The following is a 21,772-nucleotide window of genomic DNA, read 5'->3' as shown; positions in this document are numbered from 1 at the left end:
TGGTTATGATCTGGAATGCACTACCTGAAAGGGTGATGGAGGCAGATTGAATCATGGCTTTCAAAAGGGAATTGGATAAGTACTTGAAGGAAAAAAAGTTGCCGGGCTAAGGGGAAAGGACTAGCTGGATTGCTCTTGCAGAGAGCCGGACCCGACTCGATGGGCCGAATGGCCTCCTTCTGTGCTGTCACATATCTATGATTCTATGATTCTAATGCACACCTGCCATAGCTACTAGGAAATTACACGAATGTCTAAATTACATCATATCCATTTCATCATTTTACTATAATTAAGCTCCTGACTATTCCATCAAATCCTTGACCAGAAATACTGTGGTGTGCTTTATGATTATGTGACAAAATCTACAACTGCAGGTTTTGGCTGATGCCAGAATATGAGACTCATGAAAGCCATGTGTGGTAACATTCCTTCCATTATCAATCCTAACAGCACATGTCTAGATTGTTAAAGGATATTCACATTTACTCTCTGATGGAAAGCAGCTATTTGGAATTCAAGCGTAAGCAACTTGAATGACCCAAACAAGCATGAACAACAATAACATTATAGCATTTATATAGTGCCTTTAACAGAGTAAAAGGTCCTATGGCGCTTCACAGGAACGTTATCAGACAAAATTTGACACTGAGCCACATAAAGAGTTATTAGGACAGGTGACCAAAAGCTTGGTCAAAGAGGTAGGTTTTAAGAAGCGACTTAAAAGAGGAGAGAGAGGTAGAGAAGTGGAGAGGTTTAGGGAGGGAAATCCAGAGCTTAGGGCCTTTGCATAGGAACTTAGGTGCATAGGAACAGGAGTAGGCCATTTAGCCCTTGGAGCCTGTTCCGCCATTCAGTGAGATCATGGCTGATCTGTGACCTAACTCCATATACCCATCTTAGCCCCTTAATACCTTTGGTTAACAAAAATCTATCAATCTCAGATGTAAAATTAACAATTGAGCTCGCATCAACTGCTGTTTGCGGAAGAGAGTTCCAAACTTCTCCTACCCTTTGCGTGTAGAAGTGTTTCCTAACTTCACTCCTGAAAGTCCTGGCTCTAATTTTTAAACTATGTCCTCTAGTCCTAGACTCTCCAACCAGTGGAAATAGTTTCTCTTTACCTACCCTATCAGTTCCCCTTAATATCTTGAAAACTTCAATCAAATCACCCCTTAATCTTCTAAATTCCATAAAATACAACCCTAGTTTTTGTAATCTCTCCTCATAATTTAACCTGTGGAGTCGAGGTATCATTCTAGTAAATCTACGCTGCACTCCCTCCAAGACCAATATATCCTACCTAAGGTGCAGTGCCCAGAACTGAACACAGTATTCCAGGTGTGGTCTAACCAGGGCTTTGTATAGCTGTAGCATAACTTCTACCCCCTTGTAATCTAGTCCTCTAGATATAAAGGCCAGCATTCCTTTAGCCTTTTTGATTATTTTCTGTACCTGTCCATGACATTTTAATGATCTATGTATATGGACCCCTAAGTCTCTTTGGACCTCCACTGTTTCGAGCTTTTCACCTTTTAGAAAGTACTCTGATCTATCCATTTTATGTCCAAAGTGGATAATCTCACATTTGCCTAGATTAAAATCCATTTGCCACAGTTTTGCCCATTCACTTAATCTATTAATATCTCTCTGTAATTTTATGCTTCCATCTACACTGCTTTTACAATGCTGGCTATCTTTGTGTCATCGGCAAACTTGGATATGTGGCTCTCTATGCCGTCATCTGAGTCGTTAATAAATAGTGAATAGTTGAGGCCTAAACACAGATCCCTGTGGGACACCACTAGTCACATCCAGCCAATTTGAGTACTTACCCATTATCCCTACTCTTTGTCTCCTGCCGCTCAGCCAATTTCCTAACCAGTTCAATAATTTGCCCTCATTTCCATGACCTTCACCTTTAGCTTATAGTCTCTTATGTGGGACTTGATCGAATGCCTCCTGGAAGTCCATATAAACAACATCCATAGACATTCCCCTGTCCATTAATTTAGTCACCTCGTCAAAAAATTCAAATATGTTCATCAGGCATGACCTACCCTTTACAAATCATTGCTGCAGCTGAAGGCATGGCCACCAATGGTGGAACGAAGGAAATCGGGAATGCGTAAGAGGCCAGAATTGGAGGAGCACAGAGATCTTGCAGGGTTATAGGGCTGGAGGGGGGTACAGAGATAGGGACGGACGAGGCCATCAAGGGATTTGAATACAAGGATGATAATTTTCAGATCGTGGCGTTGCCGGAACGTGAGCCAATGTAGGTCAGCAAGCATAGGGATTCATTTGTTCTATATGAAAAGGCTCAGTCCCTATTAAAAATGCAGAACTGGCATCAGCTTAGATGCCAGCCTCGAAGAGTAGCGAATGCTGACCAATAACTTCCCAAAAGCTGACACAGCAGCAAAAAAGCTGACAACTCAAAAACAGCCATGAACGTGAGCTAGTGACATGTAGTTAGACTGAAAGTGCAGTGGAGCAGTGGTTTGTAATACCTTAAGCTGCAGATTACTTGTATAGCAGAATTTAGCAATGAAATTTTTTTTAGATTTTCCTTCATCTCTTGTTGAGATATTGTAGAGTAGTGTGGATACGTATTAGTTGCTGTTGCTAGATCTGATAAATTGGTTTAAAATTGCTTATATGGGTGTCACAATGTAATTGGAGGCACTCTTTCCTTCCATCTCCCTGCATCATGCCAGCACTCTTCTACCTCTACCTTCCCAGTTCTAGCTGACACTCACCTCCCCTTTGAACCCCCACCCCACATTGGCATTCTTCTTCTCCCTCAACCTACCAATTCATGCTGGTGTTTTTCTTCCCGTTCCACTTAATTTTGGCATTCTTTTTCTCCCTACAATCCCCCATTCATGTTGACAATCTTCTCCTCCCTTCCCAGTTCATACGGGCCCTCTTCTTCTCCCTCCCAGTTCTCTTCTTATCCCCCCTTCCACCCAGCTCACATTGATACTTTTCTTCTCCCCCCACACCATGTTATTGCTGGCACTCTTCTTCTCCCCCTTCTCTTCCCTGTTCACACTGGCATGCTTCTTCACTTCCACTCGTATGCTGGCACTCTTCTCCCCTCAAACGTCTCAGTTCACACCATCGCTCCTCCTGCCTGAATTCATGGAGGCACTCTTCCAGTTCCCCTCACCCCCAGTTCACAATGGCCTTGTCTTCCCTGCTTTTTTTCCTTCAGCCTTATCCGGAACACATTTGCAGTATGTGAATTTGCAAGATGTGTAAATGTCAGGGTAGAATTCCAAATGTAGAAGTGACATAATTCAGAGACCAAGTGGAGCTAGAATTCAGTGGAAAACTGCAAAGTTGACTTGAATATAAAGTGATATGAACACGCAGTGATGGGGAAAATCAACAGAGTAGGCCATTTTAATCCATTTCAAATAAAGCTATTACTTATATTAAGTCCATAATTAAAAAGATTATTTTTAAGTAAACTTAATTCAAAGAAAGTGATTGTATAAACCTTGAATATGGAGAATGTATACACCATGAAGTTACATGTTTTTTGAAATATTTAACAATTTATGCTCTTTTTTAGGAATATAAGTGATAATTATTTAAGCTTAATAGGTAAAGGAGCTTTTGATCATCTGTCTTCAATAATCTACTTGTAAGTATGTTTCTGATGTTATTATTAAAATCAAGATAATTAAATTGCTAATTTTTAAAAATATCTATATTTCTATATATGTGTGTGAATTACTTTAAAAAAGTTTTTACAGTTTTGTGCTTCATTGCTATCCTGTTGACTGATACATTTAGATGTTAAATTGTGGTTTTGAATATGTAAATTGAACTCTTAAGTTCTTCTGTGGCTTTGGAGATAAATGCACTGCAGATTGTAGTGCTGGACCATACAGAGCAGAGCGATCCCATGTTTTATCATTGAACTATGCTGAGTTAGCTGATTATATTTGGGTTAGTAGTACGAGGCAATACAGTTAGCTTCAGCGCTCCTGGGCTTGGACAGATAAAATCAAGCAGGATTCCTGCTCCTGATCGTGAAGCAATGGTGGAAAGTATGAAAGTCTGGTGAGAGCAGGATGGAGTTCAGATATGATATTTCCCAAGGTTGAATAGTCTGCTGATAGTCACTGTCTGGGCTCACATAGGAAGAATGGCTAATAGGGCAATAGGCTGGCACCCATTAAACCACACTCCAGCATGATTCAGTACTTTGTGGAAAATTAGGGAAATGATTGACTCCTTAAAAAAAGAAATAATTTTGTAAGCAACTTTGAGTTATTTGTTGGATTAGGACATACACATTTAGCCTCAAACTTATGTATGTCTATGTAAATTCAAATCTGTAAAATTGTCTCCTTGTGTGACTTCTCCATGTTGGGAAATGTGACCTTCCCCACAGTGCTGTACCCCATCACCAGTTCTTATATTTCTCTGCCGTAAAGCATTATTGAAATCCTTTATTATTGAGATTTTTTTCAATTTACTTTTATTATTAAAGTGTAAATTATTTAGCAGTTAGTTGATGGGCAGCTCTCAGATTAGGAAGTAGGGGAATAATTTTGACTTTGGGTGATAGTGTAAAATGGATGATATCGATTCAGCTGTCTGTATATATCTCACCATTGAAGTCAATGGAGGTGAAAATGGGGAGAGATGTATAATGGGCGGCTGAATCAATATTAACTGTTTTACACTATCACCCAAAGTCAAAATTACCCTGTAGGTATTTTTAAACCTGACTTTCCAGGTCTTTGACAATTCTGCCATTGAACCAGCCATAAATAGGTGCGGTTTAGTTTGATTTGCCGTCTAATTTTTCCTATCTTCCTTGCACAAAATTCTGCCCATGTAACATTTTATGTTGGAATGGGAAGACTGCCAAACAGCATTCATTACCTGCCACGTGTTGAAATTGCAAAAGGAGGAATGAGACAGATTCAGTTTTTTGCAATTGGTATACATGTTTACAATGCTATTCCTTAAACATCTGGCTCTAGTAAAAATTTTTTGGAAAAACAGGTTTTTGCATTTAGTAGTTATTTCACTTTAAAATTGAAGTGACATGTCGTGTTAGAGCACTAACCCACAATGTCATGGAGAGATCAAAGCCAGATTCATATATCCACTCTCATTTCCCAATTTTAGCCATGTAGCATTGAGAGACATCATACAGAAGGCAAACGCTTTCCGACAATGGGGGAGAGAAAAAATGTCGGGTGGGGCTGAGGGCAAATTAATCTAGCACTGCTGTCATGCACCTCCTTCCACCCACTCAGAGTTACATTTATGGAGGTCTTGGAGCAGGTTGCTACCTTCCCTCGTGGCTGCAGATGCTGCATTGCCTGGGATATCTGAATTAGTGGAGGGAAAAATAATAATAAAAAAGGAGGGAATATGGGAGTATGTAACTTATACACACATGCATACAAAATTAAAATGAACAAACATAAGCTATTTCTCAAGCTACTTATGATGTATTAAAAATTGGTCATATATTTGAAAGTATTATAACATTTGTTCATTTTTAGGGACCTTCGAGCAACTTCCATTTCTCTTGATGTTCTCAAAAATATTTTAGAGAACACAATAAATATCGTCAGCCTGTAAGTATACCTGTTTTCAGTAATTACTACTAGTAAATGTTTTTACTGTGTTCTGCATTAATATCAAATATTTACTATATACACACCCAAGTATATTTAACTTATCTATGTTTCAGCATTAGCATGTTGGGAGCTTTTGAGGCACTAAATACCAACTTATTAAATATTAGTGCACAGGCCAAGTAGTTTCATAAAAGTGCACAAACCATATACTGTCAAAGATGAATGGTGATTATCTTTATTTTACTATATTTTAGGAATCAAGTTTTAACTTTATAATCTCTAAAGGCATGATTTTAAATGGGAGAAATGGGTGGGTTGGGGGCGGGAGGGGGCAGTAAAAAATTTTTAAAATCTAAAACCCGACCCCAACCCGCCTCCAACCTGCCCACTTCCAGTTTTCACAGAGGCGGGACAAGGGGTGGGCGACCAACCCACTCTTAGGAGGCAGATCAGTCAGTAAAAGCTTTCAAGGAGACGTCGGGCCTCCATTTTGACAGTTTTTTTGTTTTTAACCTCTGGGGCCGGGATTCCCAGGCCTTCTACTTCACACTACATGAGAGGAGGCGAGAAGGCCCTAAACTGCAGGTAAGTGCCTTTATAGCACAGCTTGTGGACCTGGAGGAGTGGGAGTGCTTCCCCCAGGCCCAACAAGCCTACCTGCAATGACCACCCCCTCAATCTCCAACCCCGCCCCCCCGATGACTGAGCGCCACCTTCCCCCCGTGACTGACCCCCCGATGACTGAGCCCTCCCGATGACCCGCCCCCATCTAACACTTACTGTTAACGTCCTCTTCCTTCCTCTTCTCCGGTCCAACTGAAACCAGCCTGTCAATCCGGCCTGTCGGGCAGGAAACAGTCAAAAAAAAATTAATGATATCTTTACATCAAAATCGTAAGGATGTCTGGGAAACCCGTACTTCTGGATTTCCCGCCAGGAATTCCACCACCCCCCACCTCGATAAAATCATGCCCAAAAAGTTAGAATCAATTAAAAATTTAAGACACACTGATGCACTCTGCATATTGGTCTGTTCGTATATATTACTATTATCATACTACTGAAAAGATGTTGCTCAAGAGGTCGTGGGTTATAATTGGCCATATTTACAGCATACTGTATAAAAGCTGATATCTGTATTTTTAGTGCAGCTACAATTTTTCATCCCTCGTTCTCTGTTTATTACTTATTTGTTGGCTTCATTAAATAAGTGCAAATTCCACTGCCCTAGTTATATGGGGCATAACTTTTACTCGAAGCCGGGTACCCTATGTGACCAGATATTCGCATGGGGAACCCAGAAGCAAATTGAGTCCATCGCAATCTGCAATCGCAACTCAATTGAAGGTGAGTATTTGAGCTTCCGGGTTTTCCACGCACCAGGCAGCCCGATTGACAGGCTGATTGCCCGTTGGCAGTGTGGCAGTGAAAGGAGCTGCAAATCAGAAAGGGAAGGGGAGGGAGAGAAAGATTATCGGGCTTGGAAAAAAATCGGAGGGGTGGGGGGACGCGGACAACATATGGCGGGTCAGCCTGCATCGGGGATCGGTGGTGGGGGGCTGGCGTGGGGTCAGCCAACATCGGACATCGGGCGGGTCAGCCAGCATCGGACATCGTGGGGGGGGAGGGTGTGTCAGCCAGCATTGGGGATCGGGGTGGGGGGCTCAGCAAGGGACGACATCGGGGGATCCAGCTAGCATCAGAGATTGGGGAGTTGGGAGGGTCGGCCGATTGCAGGGGTCCTGTCGGCCAGGTGAGCTTGTTGGGCCTGGATGAAGCACTCCTGCTCATCCGGGCTCACAAATAGTACAATAAAGGAACTCGTGGATTCGGCCCTTCCCGCCTGCTTTCACCTGACGTGAATCGGAAGCGATGGGAAACCTGAACAGGTAAGGTTAAATTAATTTTGAGTGACCAATACACAAAATATTAAGTACCTCAAGTAGCTCAATGAGGTACATTGCCCTTTTAAGTATTGGCCTGCCGGCTTTAAGGGGGATCGGGACTTCCTGGTGTCTGCTGTGCTCACACACACAAATCTGCCTAGGTTAAACTCAGAAGTGGGTGAGTTGGAGCCGGGATGCAGTCCCGCTCTAAAAAGCTGTTATTTTAACCTCCCACCTGCCCCCAACCCACCCGTTCTTGTGGGGTTAAAATAATCCCATGATTTACAATCGACAGCATACAAATCACCCTTCTTTATCATAGAAGACAATGCTATTTCTGGTCGCTGTGTTTGTTAGATGCCTTGTAAGCTTCAGGTTTCAGTTGGATCAGTTAAAGTGTACTTATATCAAATTTCTAACTACTTCTCTGCACACCTAGGAAGAGCAATTTAACTCTGTTTTGCCCGTTTCTTAGGCATAAAATGAAGGACAGGGGGACAAATTTTGGTCGTGACCTCTCCCACCCTATCTGCCCTATAAGTGTGCTGGTCACCATATTAAAAGCGGGCACCTGCCTGAAACAGGCATTAGGAGCCTTGCATATGCAAATGGTTCCTAACGCTGGTTGTAGGACCCCGATGCACCATACAGTCTCTGCCTAGTTGTACCAGGTCTCGAGTGGCCCATTCAGCGATCTTTAATGGGACTGCAGAAGGCCGCTCAGGACATGAGCACAAACCTTTTTAAAGTCTACATTTATTTGGAGCTAGAAGGAGTGTTCCTTCTGGTTCCACAAAAATACTACGGGCCACTGATGGCCCGGGCTTGCCAGCCTCCACTTTGCATCCTCCCCCAGGACCTAACTGCAGGTCGGCTCGGTACTGAAGCCAGCCAGAATTCATCAGGCCCCGACCAGTGAACTGCATCGGGATGCCCAATTTGCACCCACAGATCACGTGTTTCATTCAAATGAGGTCCAATGCTGAATTTTGCTCGGGCTGGCAGGGAACAGTGCGGAAGCAATTTCTTTGCCAACTTGCCTTTTCGGCACAAGTCTAATTTTTCCACCTAGCCTTAATTGTAGAATGCACTCCTAAGACTGTTTGCAGGGTAATTTGTTTTACCCAGATTGTACTAAACCCTCATAGCCTTCAGATGCATCAGCTTTCATATAGTTTAAAGATGGCTATTTCATCACGAACCAACATATAATGTTAAATAAATTATGGAGAATCCGTAACAAATTCGCTAGCTGGTAAAATATCATAAAACATCAAAGGGTATATTTTATGAGTCCTTGTCTATCACCAGCATGTATCAGAAAATTATGGTCTGTTGACGATAGATTTTCCAATAAATGCTAGCAGTTGGTGAGGTACCTTGCCACTGGTGAGGACTTGGAAAATCTACCCTGGAGAGTAAACCTACAAGTGGGGGAATTTCTACTTTAGCAGCATTAGTTACACTGCACTGGAAAACGAGAAAAGCTGCAGGATATTATTTGCATACATTCTCCAAATATAATTTCAGCCATATTCTTGAAGTCACACTGTGGTTCAAGAACTGAGGCAAACATGATTCAAGACCTCGAGAGGTAATCTGCTTTTTGCACTGGCTCCCATATATTTGGGAGTAGGCTTGGGGGGGTGGGTGTGGATATGTATGAGAGATGCATTGGGTGTACTGTGAATCTCAGCAAATAAAGTTTATAAGCAACTAAAAGTATTCAGTCCTTCACTGTGGCTATTCAGTTTGAGCAGTATGTCCAGTAAAAGAACATTATTCCTCTTAGAGAAGAAGCATAGGCAGCTGGATTCGTGAAGTGAAGACATTTTTTACAATTTGCACCCCAGCTACCAAATACAATGGGCAGGTTTATCAAAGCAGAGTCATATAGATTTAATCTGTGATAGAATTGACAGGAGCACCATTCACAGACCCTCTACAAGATGCCCAGAGTAAGCCCATTTACGTGGCAGTTTTTCCTCATCCTCTCAACAATGATAACATTTCTCCAATTTCATTTTGATGATAAAGATGACCAAAGTAGTAAACTGTTCTCAGTCGTTTATGGATCACTGGAAATTCATTATTTAGTTTCTTGGGGGAGGGAAAGCGTACAGTTGATCTTAAACTTAAGTTGGGATTTCCAAAGATCAGAGGAAACAGCTTAGGTTGTTTGACTCTTGAAAACATTCCTGATAGATGTCAAGGATTCATACTGCCATGTGGCAGTTCAACCACAGCACTGGAAATCTTGAGGCTCTGTGTAAAATGGATTTGTTACAAATATAAGAAACTCCCCATCTCATTCTCCTTGACACTCAATAGTGTTACTGCCTGACCATGGAGTATGACCACCTGGTGTCCACCGGTTTGCTTGAAGCCTTCTGTGATTGGTGGGCATCGCAGGACATTGACCATTTATTTGGGCTAAATTTCCAGATTATCATTTAAGTTACTGCCATGCATTTTTTGGTGTTGTCTCTACACCTGTCTCTTTGGGGAGGAGCAGGTCAGCTGAGTCCTCCTCCAATGCAGGCATGTGTCATAACTCTTCCTCATCCTCTAGCTCCCTGAGGGAAAGAGGTATTCTCAAGTCCCATCTTCACATTGTGTCATATTCTAAGTAGGATAGATTAAGAACAGATCTAGCAGCTCAAAGCTGGGCATCAATGGGGGGTCATCATCAGCAGCAGAATTGTATACCACCACAATCTGTAACATCATGGCCTGGCTTATCCCTCACTCCATCATATTCAAGCCAGATGACCAACCCTGGTTCATTGAGTGCAAAAGAACATACTGGGAGCTGCACCTGAAAGTGAGGTGCCAACCTGGTGAAGCTACAACATAGGCCTGTATGCATGCTAAACAATGGAAGCAGAATGCTATAGACAGAGCTAAGCAATCCCACAACCAACTGATCAGGACAACGCTCTGCAGCCTTACTACATCCAGTCGTGAATAGTGGTAGACAATTAAACAACTAATGGAAGGAGGAGGTTCCATGAACATCTAGATCCTCAACGATTGCAGAGCGGAGCTTGTGCGTGCAAATGACAAGGCTAAAGCATTTACCATCTTCTAAAGCCAGAATTGCTGAGTGGATGATCCTTTGCAGCCTCCTCCTGAAGACCCCAACATTACAGATGCCAGTCTCAGCCAATTCGATTCACTCCATGTGATTTCAAAAAAACGACTGACTGCACTGGACACAGCAAAGGCTACGAGCCCTAACAATATCCTGGCTGTAGTGCTCAAGACCTGTGTTCCAGAACTAGTCATACAAGGTGTTCCAGTATAGCTACAACACTGGTAGCTACCAATGGAAAATTGCCCACGTATATCCTGTCCACAAAAAGCAGGACAAATCTAACCCAGCCAATTATCACCCTATCAACCTTATCCCAATCATCAGCAAAGTGATGGAAGGAATCGTCAACAGTGCTACCAAGTGGCAATTACGCACCAATAACCTGCTTACCAACATTCAGTTTGGGTTCTGCCAGGACCACTCGGTTTCAGACCCATTACAGCCTTGGTCCAAAGCTGGATACGAGCTGAATTCCAGAGATGAGAGTAACTATCCTTGAAATCAAGGTAGTTTTTGATTGAGTGTGGCACCAAGAAGCCCTAGTAAATCAGTGGTCAATAGGGAGCAGGGGGAAAACTCTCCAGTGGCTGGAGTCATACCTGGCACAAATGAAGATTGTTGTAATTATTGGAGGCCAATCATCTCAGCCCCAGGACGTTGCTGCAGGTGTTCCTCAGGGCAGTGTCCTAGGCTCAACTATCTTTGGCTGCTTCGTTAATGACATTCCCTCCATTATAAGTTCAGAAGTGGGGCTGTTCGCTGATGATTGCATAGCGTTCAGCTCCATTCAGAATTTGCACGCAGCAACACTGGGACAACATCCAGGCTTGGGCTAATAAGTGACAAGTAACATTTGCACCACACAAGTGTCAGGCAATGACCATCTCCAACAAGAGAGAGCTTAACCCCATCCCCTTGACATTCAGTGGTATTACCATTGCTGAGTCCCGCACCATCAACATCCTGGGGTTCACCATTGACCAGAAACTCAACTGAACCAGACATGTAAAAACTGTAATTCTTAGACCAGGTCAGAGGCTGGGTATTCTTCAGCAAATGGGCCACTTCAAAACTTCCAAAAGCCTCTCTACCACTCAGTAGGCACAAGTCTGGAGTATGATGAATCACTCTCCACTTGTCTGGATGGGTGTAGCTGCTTTAATATGCAAGAAGCTCGACAACATCTAGAACAAAGCAGTCTACTTGTTTGGCACTTCATCCACTAACCTAATTACCCATCTCCTCCACCACCGACGTGCCGTGGCTATAGTGTGTACTATCTACAGGATGCACTACGACAATTTGCCACTGCTTCTTCAGCAGCACCTCCCAACTCTGCGACCTCCACTACCTACCTAGCAGGATAAGAGCAGCAGGTGCATGGGAGTTCCTTCACCTTCAAGTCACACACTATCCTGACTTAGACTTATATTGCCGTTCCTTCATCGTTGCTGGGTCAAAATTCTGGAACATCCTACGTAACTGCATAGTTGGAGATCCTTCACCTTATGTATTGCAGCGGTTCAAGAACAAGGCCAACCACCACCTTCTCTGGCCACAAAGGGATGGGCAATAAATGCCAGCCTTACTAGCTAAGCCCATCCTATGCTATGGGATCTGTTCCTTGGCAGAAGCAACTGACCAGATCAGTAGGTGCATAATCAAAAAAAAGACAAAGATCAGCAGGAAACCAAAAACTGACAAAAACGAATGAAAGCAAAAGCAAGGTAACAATAACTAACCTAAAAGTCGAAAAAGGCTATTGCTCTGTCACTTGCAATAGCCAGACATTACCATCACAAGCTTCCTCAGGGAGGTTGGCAGAAACCCCAATAGATGCATAAACGGGGTTTCCGCTGATATTTCGCTGAAGTTAAAGCGGCCAATCTGGTGAACCCCTGAAGAAATGCCCGGTGTACAACTTTAACAACTCTTGAAAACAGACTTGCTGGTCTGCAGTATAAGGGTGCCGGTTATGTACAGGCGTCTCGCAATGACATTGCCCTGTTGGAACAAACCAGCAGAAAATGTGGGGCAGGGAAGCCCCACTCTCATTCACATATTTTTGTGATCTTTAATTAGGTTTGCGCACTGCAGAAGCATGAGCACCTTGAGCCTCCAGTGCTACTGGGTCGGAAAACAATAGGATGTGTGCTCCCAGCACATTTCTAATGCTCGGACTCGGTGTCTGATCTCTGCTTGGTGCATTTGTGCTTCTGGTATATTGGAGTGGAGAATCTCCCCTTAATTTTGTAGAGATGTAGATTGTTCAGCGTTCTTCAGTTCCTCCTGGTAATCTGAAGGCTGTTCAGAATAAATATTTCAAGTGAAATATTTTAGCTGAGAGAAGCAATTGTTTTATTCCAGAAGACCGTTCTTTCTAATGGCGATGTGTGTAGACTGAATAATTAAGTTATATATTGAATAATGATAGAACATTTACAAGAGTTGTTGCACCTCATGGCCACCAGTTCAGGTCCAGGTTTTACTCCTGCTGCCCATTCAGTTCCCGCTCCATGCTATTCTAATTTGGTTGACATCCAATAAAGGAGCTTAGGTGGGAGGGTGTCATGAAAAAATTGACACAAAATATTGGAAGTTGTTCTGTTAGCTAATCTAATTCACCAGTAGACTGACATTTAACATCTTGCGCAAGTTTATAGAGTGAAATGCTTACAGAGAACAATACATACAGGTTGGAGAGCCTAAAGTAGAAGAAAAGACTGCGTGAAGAATAAAAGAGAAGAAAAGAAAGACTTACATTTATATGACCCCTTATCATGTAGAATCAGATAAATTTTCAGCACAGGAGGCCAATTGGACCATTGTGTCTGTACCAGATCTTTGCTAGAGAATCACCAAAATAATCGCACTACTCTGTTATCTTTCCATAACAGTTTCCATAACACTTTATTGGCTTTAAATGTTTATCTACTTTCCTTTAAAAGATACAAAGATCTGCCTCAACTACTCCCTGGGTAAATAAATTTCTCCTAATCTCTCTTCTTGCTCTCTTAGTTGGCAATTTTAACTTGATGATCCTTCTTCACTGATTCCTCAACTAGAATAGTGCTCAAATTTTCCACAAATAGTCTTTCCCTATTCATTCAATCAAAACTCTTCATATTAAATCTCTTTATCTGTTCCATTGGAAGTAAGCCCAATACTTCAAATTTCTCCTAACTGTAGTTTCCCATCCCTGGTATCAGCCTCATGAATCTATGCTTTACAATCTTTATGACCTTTATGTTCTTTCTATATTGGGGCATCAAAAATTGCATGTAGTACTCCAACTGTAGGCTAACTATTAACTTGTGCAAATTTATCATAACTGGGTGTATTCTATAGACCACCAACTATTGCGAAGAATATAGAGGAGCAAATTTGCAGGGAATTACAGAGAGCTGCAAAAGCTATAGAGTAGTGATAACTGGGGACTTCAACTATCCTAATATAGACTAGGATAACAATAATAATACAAGGGGCAAAGAGGGGGAGGAATTTTTTTGAAATGTGTTCACGATAACTTTCTTAACCAGTATGTTTCCAGCCCAACAAGGAAGGAGACATTGCTGGACTTGGTTCTAGGGAATGAGGTGGGCCAAGTGGAGCAAGTGTCAGTGGGGAAGCAGCAATCATACTATCATAAGGTTTAGAATAGCTATGGAAAAAGACAGAGAGTAAAAATACTCAATTGGAGGAGGGCCAATTTCAGTGGGATGAGAACAGATCTGGCCTGTGTAAATTGGAATCAAAGATTGGCAGGCAAAACTGTATTTGAACAGTGGGCGACCTTTAAGGAGGAGATGGTTCGGGTACAGTCTAGGCACATTCCCACGAGGCACAAAGAAAGGGCAACTAAAGCCAGAGCTGCCTGGATGACAAAAGAGATAGTGAATAAGATGAAAAAAAGGGCCGTATGACATTTGCCAAGTTGATAACACAAGTAAGAACCAGGCAGAATAGAGAAAGTTTAGAGGGGAAGTGAAAAAGGAAATAAGAGGGGCAGAGAGAGAGCATGAGAATAGACTAACGGCCAACATAAAAGGGAATCCAAAACTCTTCTACAGGCATGTAAACAGTAAGAGGAGGGGTGGGGCTGATTAGGGACCATAAAAGAGATCTACGCATGGAAGCAGAGGGGATAGCTGAGGTACTAAATGAGTACTTTGCATCTGTCTTTACCAAGGAAGAAGATGCTGCCAGAGTCTCAGTAAAGGAAGATATAGTTGAGATACGGGATGGGCTAAAAATTGATAAAGAAAAGGTACTTGAAAGGCTAACTGTACTTAAAGTAGATAAGTCACCCAATCCGGATGGGATATATCCTATGTTGCTGAGGGAAGTAAGGGTGGAAATTGCGGAGGTACTGGCCATAATCTTCCAAACATCCTTAGATACGGGGGTGGTGTCAGAGGACTGGCGAATTGCAAATGTTACACCCTTGTTCAAAAAAGGTTATACCCAGCAACTATAGGCCAGTCAGTTTAACCTCAGTGGTGGGGAAACTTTTAGAAACGATAATCTGAGACAGAATTAACAGTCATTTGGATGAGGGTGGATTGATTAGGGAAAGCCAACGCGGATTTGTTAAAGGCAAATCGTGTTTAACTAACCTAATAGAATTTTTTGATGAGATAACAGAGAGGGTCGATGAGGGCAATGCAGTTGATGTGGTGTATATGGACTTTCAAAAGACGTTTGATAAAGTGCCGCAAGGTAGGCTTATCATCAAGATTGCGGCCCAGGGAATATAGGGGGCAGTAGCAACATGGATACAGAATTGGCTAAGGGACAGGAAACAGAGAGTAGTGGTGAACGGTTGTTTTTTCGGACTGGAGGGAGGTGCACGGTGGTGTTCCCCAAAGGTCAGTGCTGGGACCACTGCTTTTCTTGATGTATATTAATGACTTGGACTTGGTTGTACAGGGCACAATTTCTAAATTTGCAGATGACATAAAACTCGGAAAGGTAGTAAACAGTGAGGAGGATAGTGATAGACTTCAAGAGTATATAGACATGCTGATGGCATGGGCAGACACGTGGCAGATGAAATTTAACGCAGAAAAATGCAAAGTGATACATTTCGGTAGGAAGAACGAGGAGAGGCAATATAAACTAGAGAGCACAACTCTAAAAGGGGTACAGTAACAGAGAGTTCGGGGCGTATATGTGCACAAATCATTGAAGGTGGCAGGGCAGGTTGAGAAAGTGGTTAAAAAAGCATACTGGATCCTGGGCTTTATAAACATTTACCTGAGGAAGGAGGAAGTCTCCGAAAGCTTGTGAATTTAAAATAAAATTGCTGGACTATAACTTGGTGTTGTAAAATTGTTTACAATTGTCAACCCCAGTCCATCACCGGCATCTCCACATCATTTATAAATAGAGGAATAGAGTACAAAAGTAAGGAAGTCATGATGAACCTTTATAACACACCGGTTTGGCCACAACTGGCATATTGTGTCCAGTTTTGGGCACCGCACTTTAGGAAAGATGTGAAGGCCTTAGAGAGGGTGCAGAAGAGATTTACTAGAATGATTCCAGGGATGAGGGACTTTAGTTATGTGGATAGACTGGAAAAGCTGGGAATGTTCTCATTGGAACAGAGAAGGTTGCGAGGAGATTTGATAGAGGTATTCAAAATCATGAAGGGTCTGGACAGAGTCGATAGAGAGAAACTGTTCCCATTGGCAGAAGGGTCAAGAACCAGAGGGCATAGATTTAAGGTAATTGGCACAGGAACTAAAGGTGACATGAGAGAAAACCTTTTTACACAGTGAGTGGTTATGATCTGGAATGCACTGCCCGAGGGGGTGGTGGAAGCAGATTCAATCATGGCCTTCAAAAGGGAACTGGATAAGTACCTGAAAGTAAAAAAATTGCAGGGCTCCGGGCTAAGGCAGTGGAGTGGGACTAGCTGGATTGCTCTTGCATAAGAGCCGGCGATGACTCAATGGGCCCAATGGCCTCCTTCCATGCTGTAACCTTTCTATGATTTCATGATTCTATCAAGAACAAGACGTCATAGACAGAAGATTAATCGAAGATTTAGAACAGAGGGCAGGAGAAACGTCTTTACTCAGAGATTTGTGAAGCTTCCAGGGTTAGTGGATGAGGCAGATACTATGTCATTCAAGATCAGATTGGATAGGTGGATGATGGAAAAGGGTATGATGGGATATGGTAACAGGGTGGGTAAATGTGATTAGGACTATTTGCTTGCGTTGAGGGTAAACACCGATATGCTTACCCTCAACCACACATTGGGTTGAATGGCCTGTTATAACTTCGATGTATTTCTATGTGTGTATTCATGCTTTCAACTAAACATGGTGAGTAGCTGAGTGCTATTAGCCTAATTTTGCCGCCAGCTTAAATGGGTTTTGCTTGATTAATGAAAGAGATTTTAACTAAAGTCCCACCATGGTAGCTGAGACCTTGATGGGATCTAAAAAAATAATACTTTAATAAGGCTTACAATTGAAAATATTTTGTACATGCCAGATAATTAATCATGTGAGATTTAATCTGAGCAGTTTTGCAATCTGTGCTTGAAATTAAGCTTTATGTGAATGTACATTTCAGCTGTTTCGGTCTTTCCCTCCCCTCTGATGAAAGCTCAGTGGAGTAACTTAAATTTATCTATTGCTTTGAGAAGTGACTGAAAATGTAGCTCTTGTAATACTTTCAACACTGCATATATGGGACCTGGATTTGGTCCTAATGTATTTTCTTTCTGAACCTTTCTAGTCTTGTGACTTAAAGGGGATCTGTTTCATGGTCGTAGAATTGTCGTTGGGCTTGTAAATTTTAGGTTGCGATCTCCCATGCCCAATCTACCCTGTAAGAGCTGGACGCCATATTGGATCGGGTGACTTTTAGTCGTCCAGGGCGATTGCCTGAAAGCAGCAGGGGCCTCATGAATATATAAAAATTAGGGTCTTGTGCCTGTTTAAAGACCCTTTTACCAAATTGAACTGTGGGAGCACTGGATGCGTTTGGGAAGGAGGCTGCATCAATGTTATTTAAAGATATCCTCAGCTGCATTCAGACTTATAATGGGCTTTTAGGCTTTTTTTGGCTGTTCTAACCGAGATTAAAAGTTTAAGACAGTGACTTCATGGAGTTGTGGGATACATTGTTTGCGGGGAATTTTGCATAAATTTATACTCTGCCAATATTGGTGTGCTGCTTGGTCTGTCATTGGGGCTGGTGGATGAGGAGGAGCAATTCACAGTACAGAGACCTGCAGCTCCTGGGAGGGGAGGTTGTAGGAGGCCTTACACCATGCCTATGTACAAGAACAGAAAATCTTACCTGCACAATATTATGGAGCAGTGTGTCCATTGACTGCTTCAGCAGGGTGGCCGTGACAGAGATATGTCACCTGTTGCAGCACCAACTGCAGTCCAGCACTAGGTCGCACACACATTGCCTGTGGGTCTGAAGGTGACTGCGGCCCTGACTTTCTATGCCTCGTGGTCTTTTCAGGCTGAAACAGGTGATATTAGCAACGTTAGTCAATTTGCAGTGCATTGCTGCAGCAAGCAGGTGATGAATATACCCCTCGCTAAGCACAATGAATTCATACATTTCCCCATGGAGGCAAAGAAGCAAGAAGAAAGAGCCATGGGCTTTACCAGAATAGCAGGCTTCCCACAGATACAAGGCATCATTGACTGCACCCACATAGCCTGTGTGCTCCATATGAAGACCCTGAATTATTCCTAAACAGGAAGGGCTTCTACAAACTCAACATTCAGCTGGTGTGTGATGACAGGTAACGTATCATGCAGGTCTGTGCCAGTTTCCTCGCAGTTGTCTTGATGCCTTTATCATGCACTAGTCCTCAATCACCCACTTTGTTCCACCCAAACCATCGGTGTTCGACTGGCCGCTTGGGTATGCCCTGAGTACGTGGCTTGTGACACATCAGGAGTCCGAGCACAAGCACCGAGGACCTGTACAATGAATGTCACATCTCGAGCAGAGCTCTGATTGAGCAAATGATTGGTACTCTTAAACAAAGGTTCCACTGCCTGGATAGGTCTGGGGGTGTCCTACATTACAGCCCTGAGAGAGTCTCCAGATTTGTGGTGGTATACAGCATGCTTCATAATGTTGCCCTCGGGAAGAAGAAGTGGAGGGGTCGGAGGATGCAGATCAGCAGGAATCTGCGGATGAACAGGAAGAGCAAGGGCCGCCAAACCTGCCAGCTGCCAGAGCTCTACAGCAGCAAATCATTGATGAATGCTTCAGTTGAATTATCCTTCTCCCCGTCCCCTCCCACCCCCAACCCCCTCCACCAACAGTCCCTCCTACCATCACACCCAGTCCTTACACCCTTCAGATGAATGCCCTAAAATTCTACATCTGCAAAGGTTTTGGAATGGCATCACTTGGCATGGTCAAACAAACACCAATGTAAAGAAACTAAACAACAATAAACTGCTTCAGAACAGTTCATTTGAGAAATGTGAAAAACACATTTGAACACTGGAAATCACTCTACTGCAAACCCCTTGGGCTCAATTTTAAAAGGGTGGCGGGATGGCAGCGTGAGGGTGAAGATGCACGTGGCAAACCCGAGTTTTAAAAAAAACTGACCTTTTCCGACGCGATTGCGATGTAATGGATGGTGATTAAAGTTGTTTCCCGGTTTCGCGCCCAGCAGCCAGCATGATTGATAGGCTGGCTGCTAACAGGAGCTGCAACGCCGAAGGGGGTGGGAGGAAGAGAGAGAGAGAGATGTCATCCAGTGCTGGAACAGAGAGTGGAGGGTGCTGAAGATCGGGGGCAGATTGGAGGTGGGAGAGAGAGGGGTAGATTGGAGGTGGGGGAGAGAGGGGGAGATCATGGAGGGGAGAGGGGGAGATCGGAGTAGGGAGAGGGAGAAATCGGGGGCTGAGAGCGACATTGGAGAGGGGGACATCGGCGCAGGGGGGTGCAGGGGACATCGGTGGAAAGGTAGGTTTAATTTGTTTTTTAACTTTGTGCAATGGTTTTTTATTTAATTTATTTTGTTTATTTTTGCCTGATCCGGCCCTTCACGCCTGGTTTTACCAGGAGTGAATTGGAAACCGTGGGAAAGCTGCCCAGGTTAGTTAAAAATCGATTTAACTATCTCCTAGGTCAGAAATAAAATACCCTAAGTACCTCAATGAACATAGGAACAGAGGAACAGGAGTAGGCCATTCAGCCTCTCATGCCTGCTCCGCCATTTGATAAGATCATGGCTGATCTGTGATCTAACTCCATATACCTGCCTTTGGCCCATATCCCTTAATACCTTTGGTTGCCAAAAAGCTATCTATCTCACATTTAAATTTAGCAATTGAGCTAGTATCAATTGCCATTTGCGGAAGAGCGTTCCAAACTTCTACCACCCTTTGTGTGTAGAAATGTTTTCTGATCTCACTCCTGAAAGGTCTGGCTCTAATTTTTAGACTGTGCCCCCTACTTCTAAAATGTAGGTTCATTTGCAAAATGAGGTACAATTGGTTCTTTAACTATCATCCCGTCGGCTTTAATTGGGATTTTACTGATTTTCGCAGCAACCCCCCCCGCCTCCACCCCCACGCACCCGCAATTTCATTTGAAAATCGGGGCCCTAGTGCCTGTCTTAAGTGCTCTTTTGCCTAATCTGATGCTTCAACGAGATGCTACCCTAGTTGCTACAGCATGGAAGTTGGAAGGCTGCTGAGGGCACTTTAGAAGGCCATAGTGGGCAACCTCAAGGAGCTGTGGCCTTAAAGGGCCTGGCTATTACCAGCACAAATCTGGACACTCTCTTAGCTGTAATGTAGGACACCATCAGAGGGCCTGGCTGCAGACTGCAGCATCTTGGTGTGGACCAGGGCTGTCTGGCACCTACACAGGCGCCGATTGAGGGGCTGATGGAGAGCAGGCGTGCTGTCACCCTGAGAGAGGACAAAATGTCCCTCTCCCATGGCACCACCATCACACTCATGGGTCTGCACCTCAGTACTCCCATTGCTCTGCGCAACAGGAGTGATGTGACTCTTTGGAAGCCCCTATCCATGCTCTTCTTCATACTTTAAAAGTCGGAGGAGATATTGCCAATATGGCAGCAGTCTAAGCTTCCATCAAACCTGCCAGAGCTGTTACCAGGTGAGCAACTGAGGGCCCCGCTGCAGTGTTCGTAGAGCTGACCACACACTCTATGGTTGCCTGTATTGTTTCCGTACCCTGCACAAATACCTACACAAGTTGGAGCTGCACTCTTCAATACTCTTTGACATTGTGCGCAGGCTCCCTGGCAGGTAGTCCAGTGCACTGAGCAGTTGGTGGTGCACATCCATCAGTCTTCCTTTTTAGGCTGGGTCATTGAAGTCAGCATCTGAGCCCTCTGCAGCAGGGCCAGGTTGCAACCTTGGTTGGTTGCAAGCTGGTTCCTGGACCATTCTATCCCTTTGCCTTTGTTCCTGTTCACTTGTGCTCAGCAAATCTCCCAGTACAGATCTCTCTAACTGACCCTATGAACTATGTGGGGTGCTGATTTCTGAGCATGAGACTCCGGAAGGCAGGTCCTGCTCTTCCTCTGCTGCATCTACTTCTGACTGACCTGGAAAGGGAAAAGAGGGACAAGGGTTAGCTGTTAGTGGCAAGCGTTAGTAGAGACAGACTCAAAGCAGCACCACTGCATCATGCAGAATTTGTGAGGGAGAGATTTCAGTAAGGTAAGGAAAAGTGGGTAAGGTAGCCAAACACCCTGCAGTGCGTATCCTCCAGCCTCACCAGTTGCGACACCCTTAATGTGCCCTGCCTCTATTTCCAAGGCCGCCTCTTCTAATGGGGGACAGGATGTGGATGGACGGTGGCCCTCCTTTTGTCTGCACCTGCTGCCTGATATTGTGTGCTAGCTTCTCCTGCAAGAAGAAAGAGAGTGTATTAGTGTGTGGGCTGGTGAAAGGCTGTGAGGATGTTGTATCAGGGTAGAATAGTGTTGATGATGCATGACAGATGGCATAGGTGTGAGGAAATGAGAGACGTCAGTGCGAAGTGCAGTGTTTGCCAGAAGCAGCAGAAAGCGATTCAGTGAAGTGTGCAGCTGTGATTGGAGGAGGAAAGTGATGGGAAGCAGGCAAAAGGAGGTTTGTGGGTGCTGGGTTTACAGGTGATGCAGAGCTAAGTAGAGAGTAAGAGTA

General features: G+C 43.6%; 1 protein-coding gene across 1 annotated transcript in view; it reads left to right on the top strand.

The window, feature by feature from the left end:
• The window catches only part of LOC137334494 (leucine-rich repeat-containing G-protein coupled receptor 4-like), a 134,619-nt gene that overhangs the window by 94,612 nt on the left and 18,235 nt on the right, over positions 1–21,772 (top strand). The window contains exons 7-8 of the mRNA XM_067999207.1: positions 3,584–3,655; positions 5,541–5,615. Coding sequence (XP_067855308.1) covers positions 3,584–3,655; positions 5,541–5,615 — 147 coding nt within the window. The remainder of the gene's footprint in view (positions 1–3,583; positions 3,656–5,540; positions 5,616–21,772) is intronic.

This window comes from Heptranchias perlo, chromosome 2, assembly GCF_035084215.1.
Source record: "Heptranchias perlo isolate sHepPer1 chromosome 2, sHepPer1.hap1, whole genome shotgun sequence".
In the NCBI taxonomy this organism is placed as follows: domain Eukaryota; kingdom Metazoa; phylum Chordata; class Chondrichthyes; order Hexanchiformes; family Hexanchidae; genus Heptranchias; species Heptranchias perlo.
Note: the sequence above shows the minus strand (reverse complement) of the source record. Positions and strands in the feature narration are given on the sequence as shown.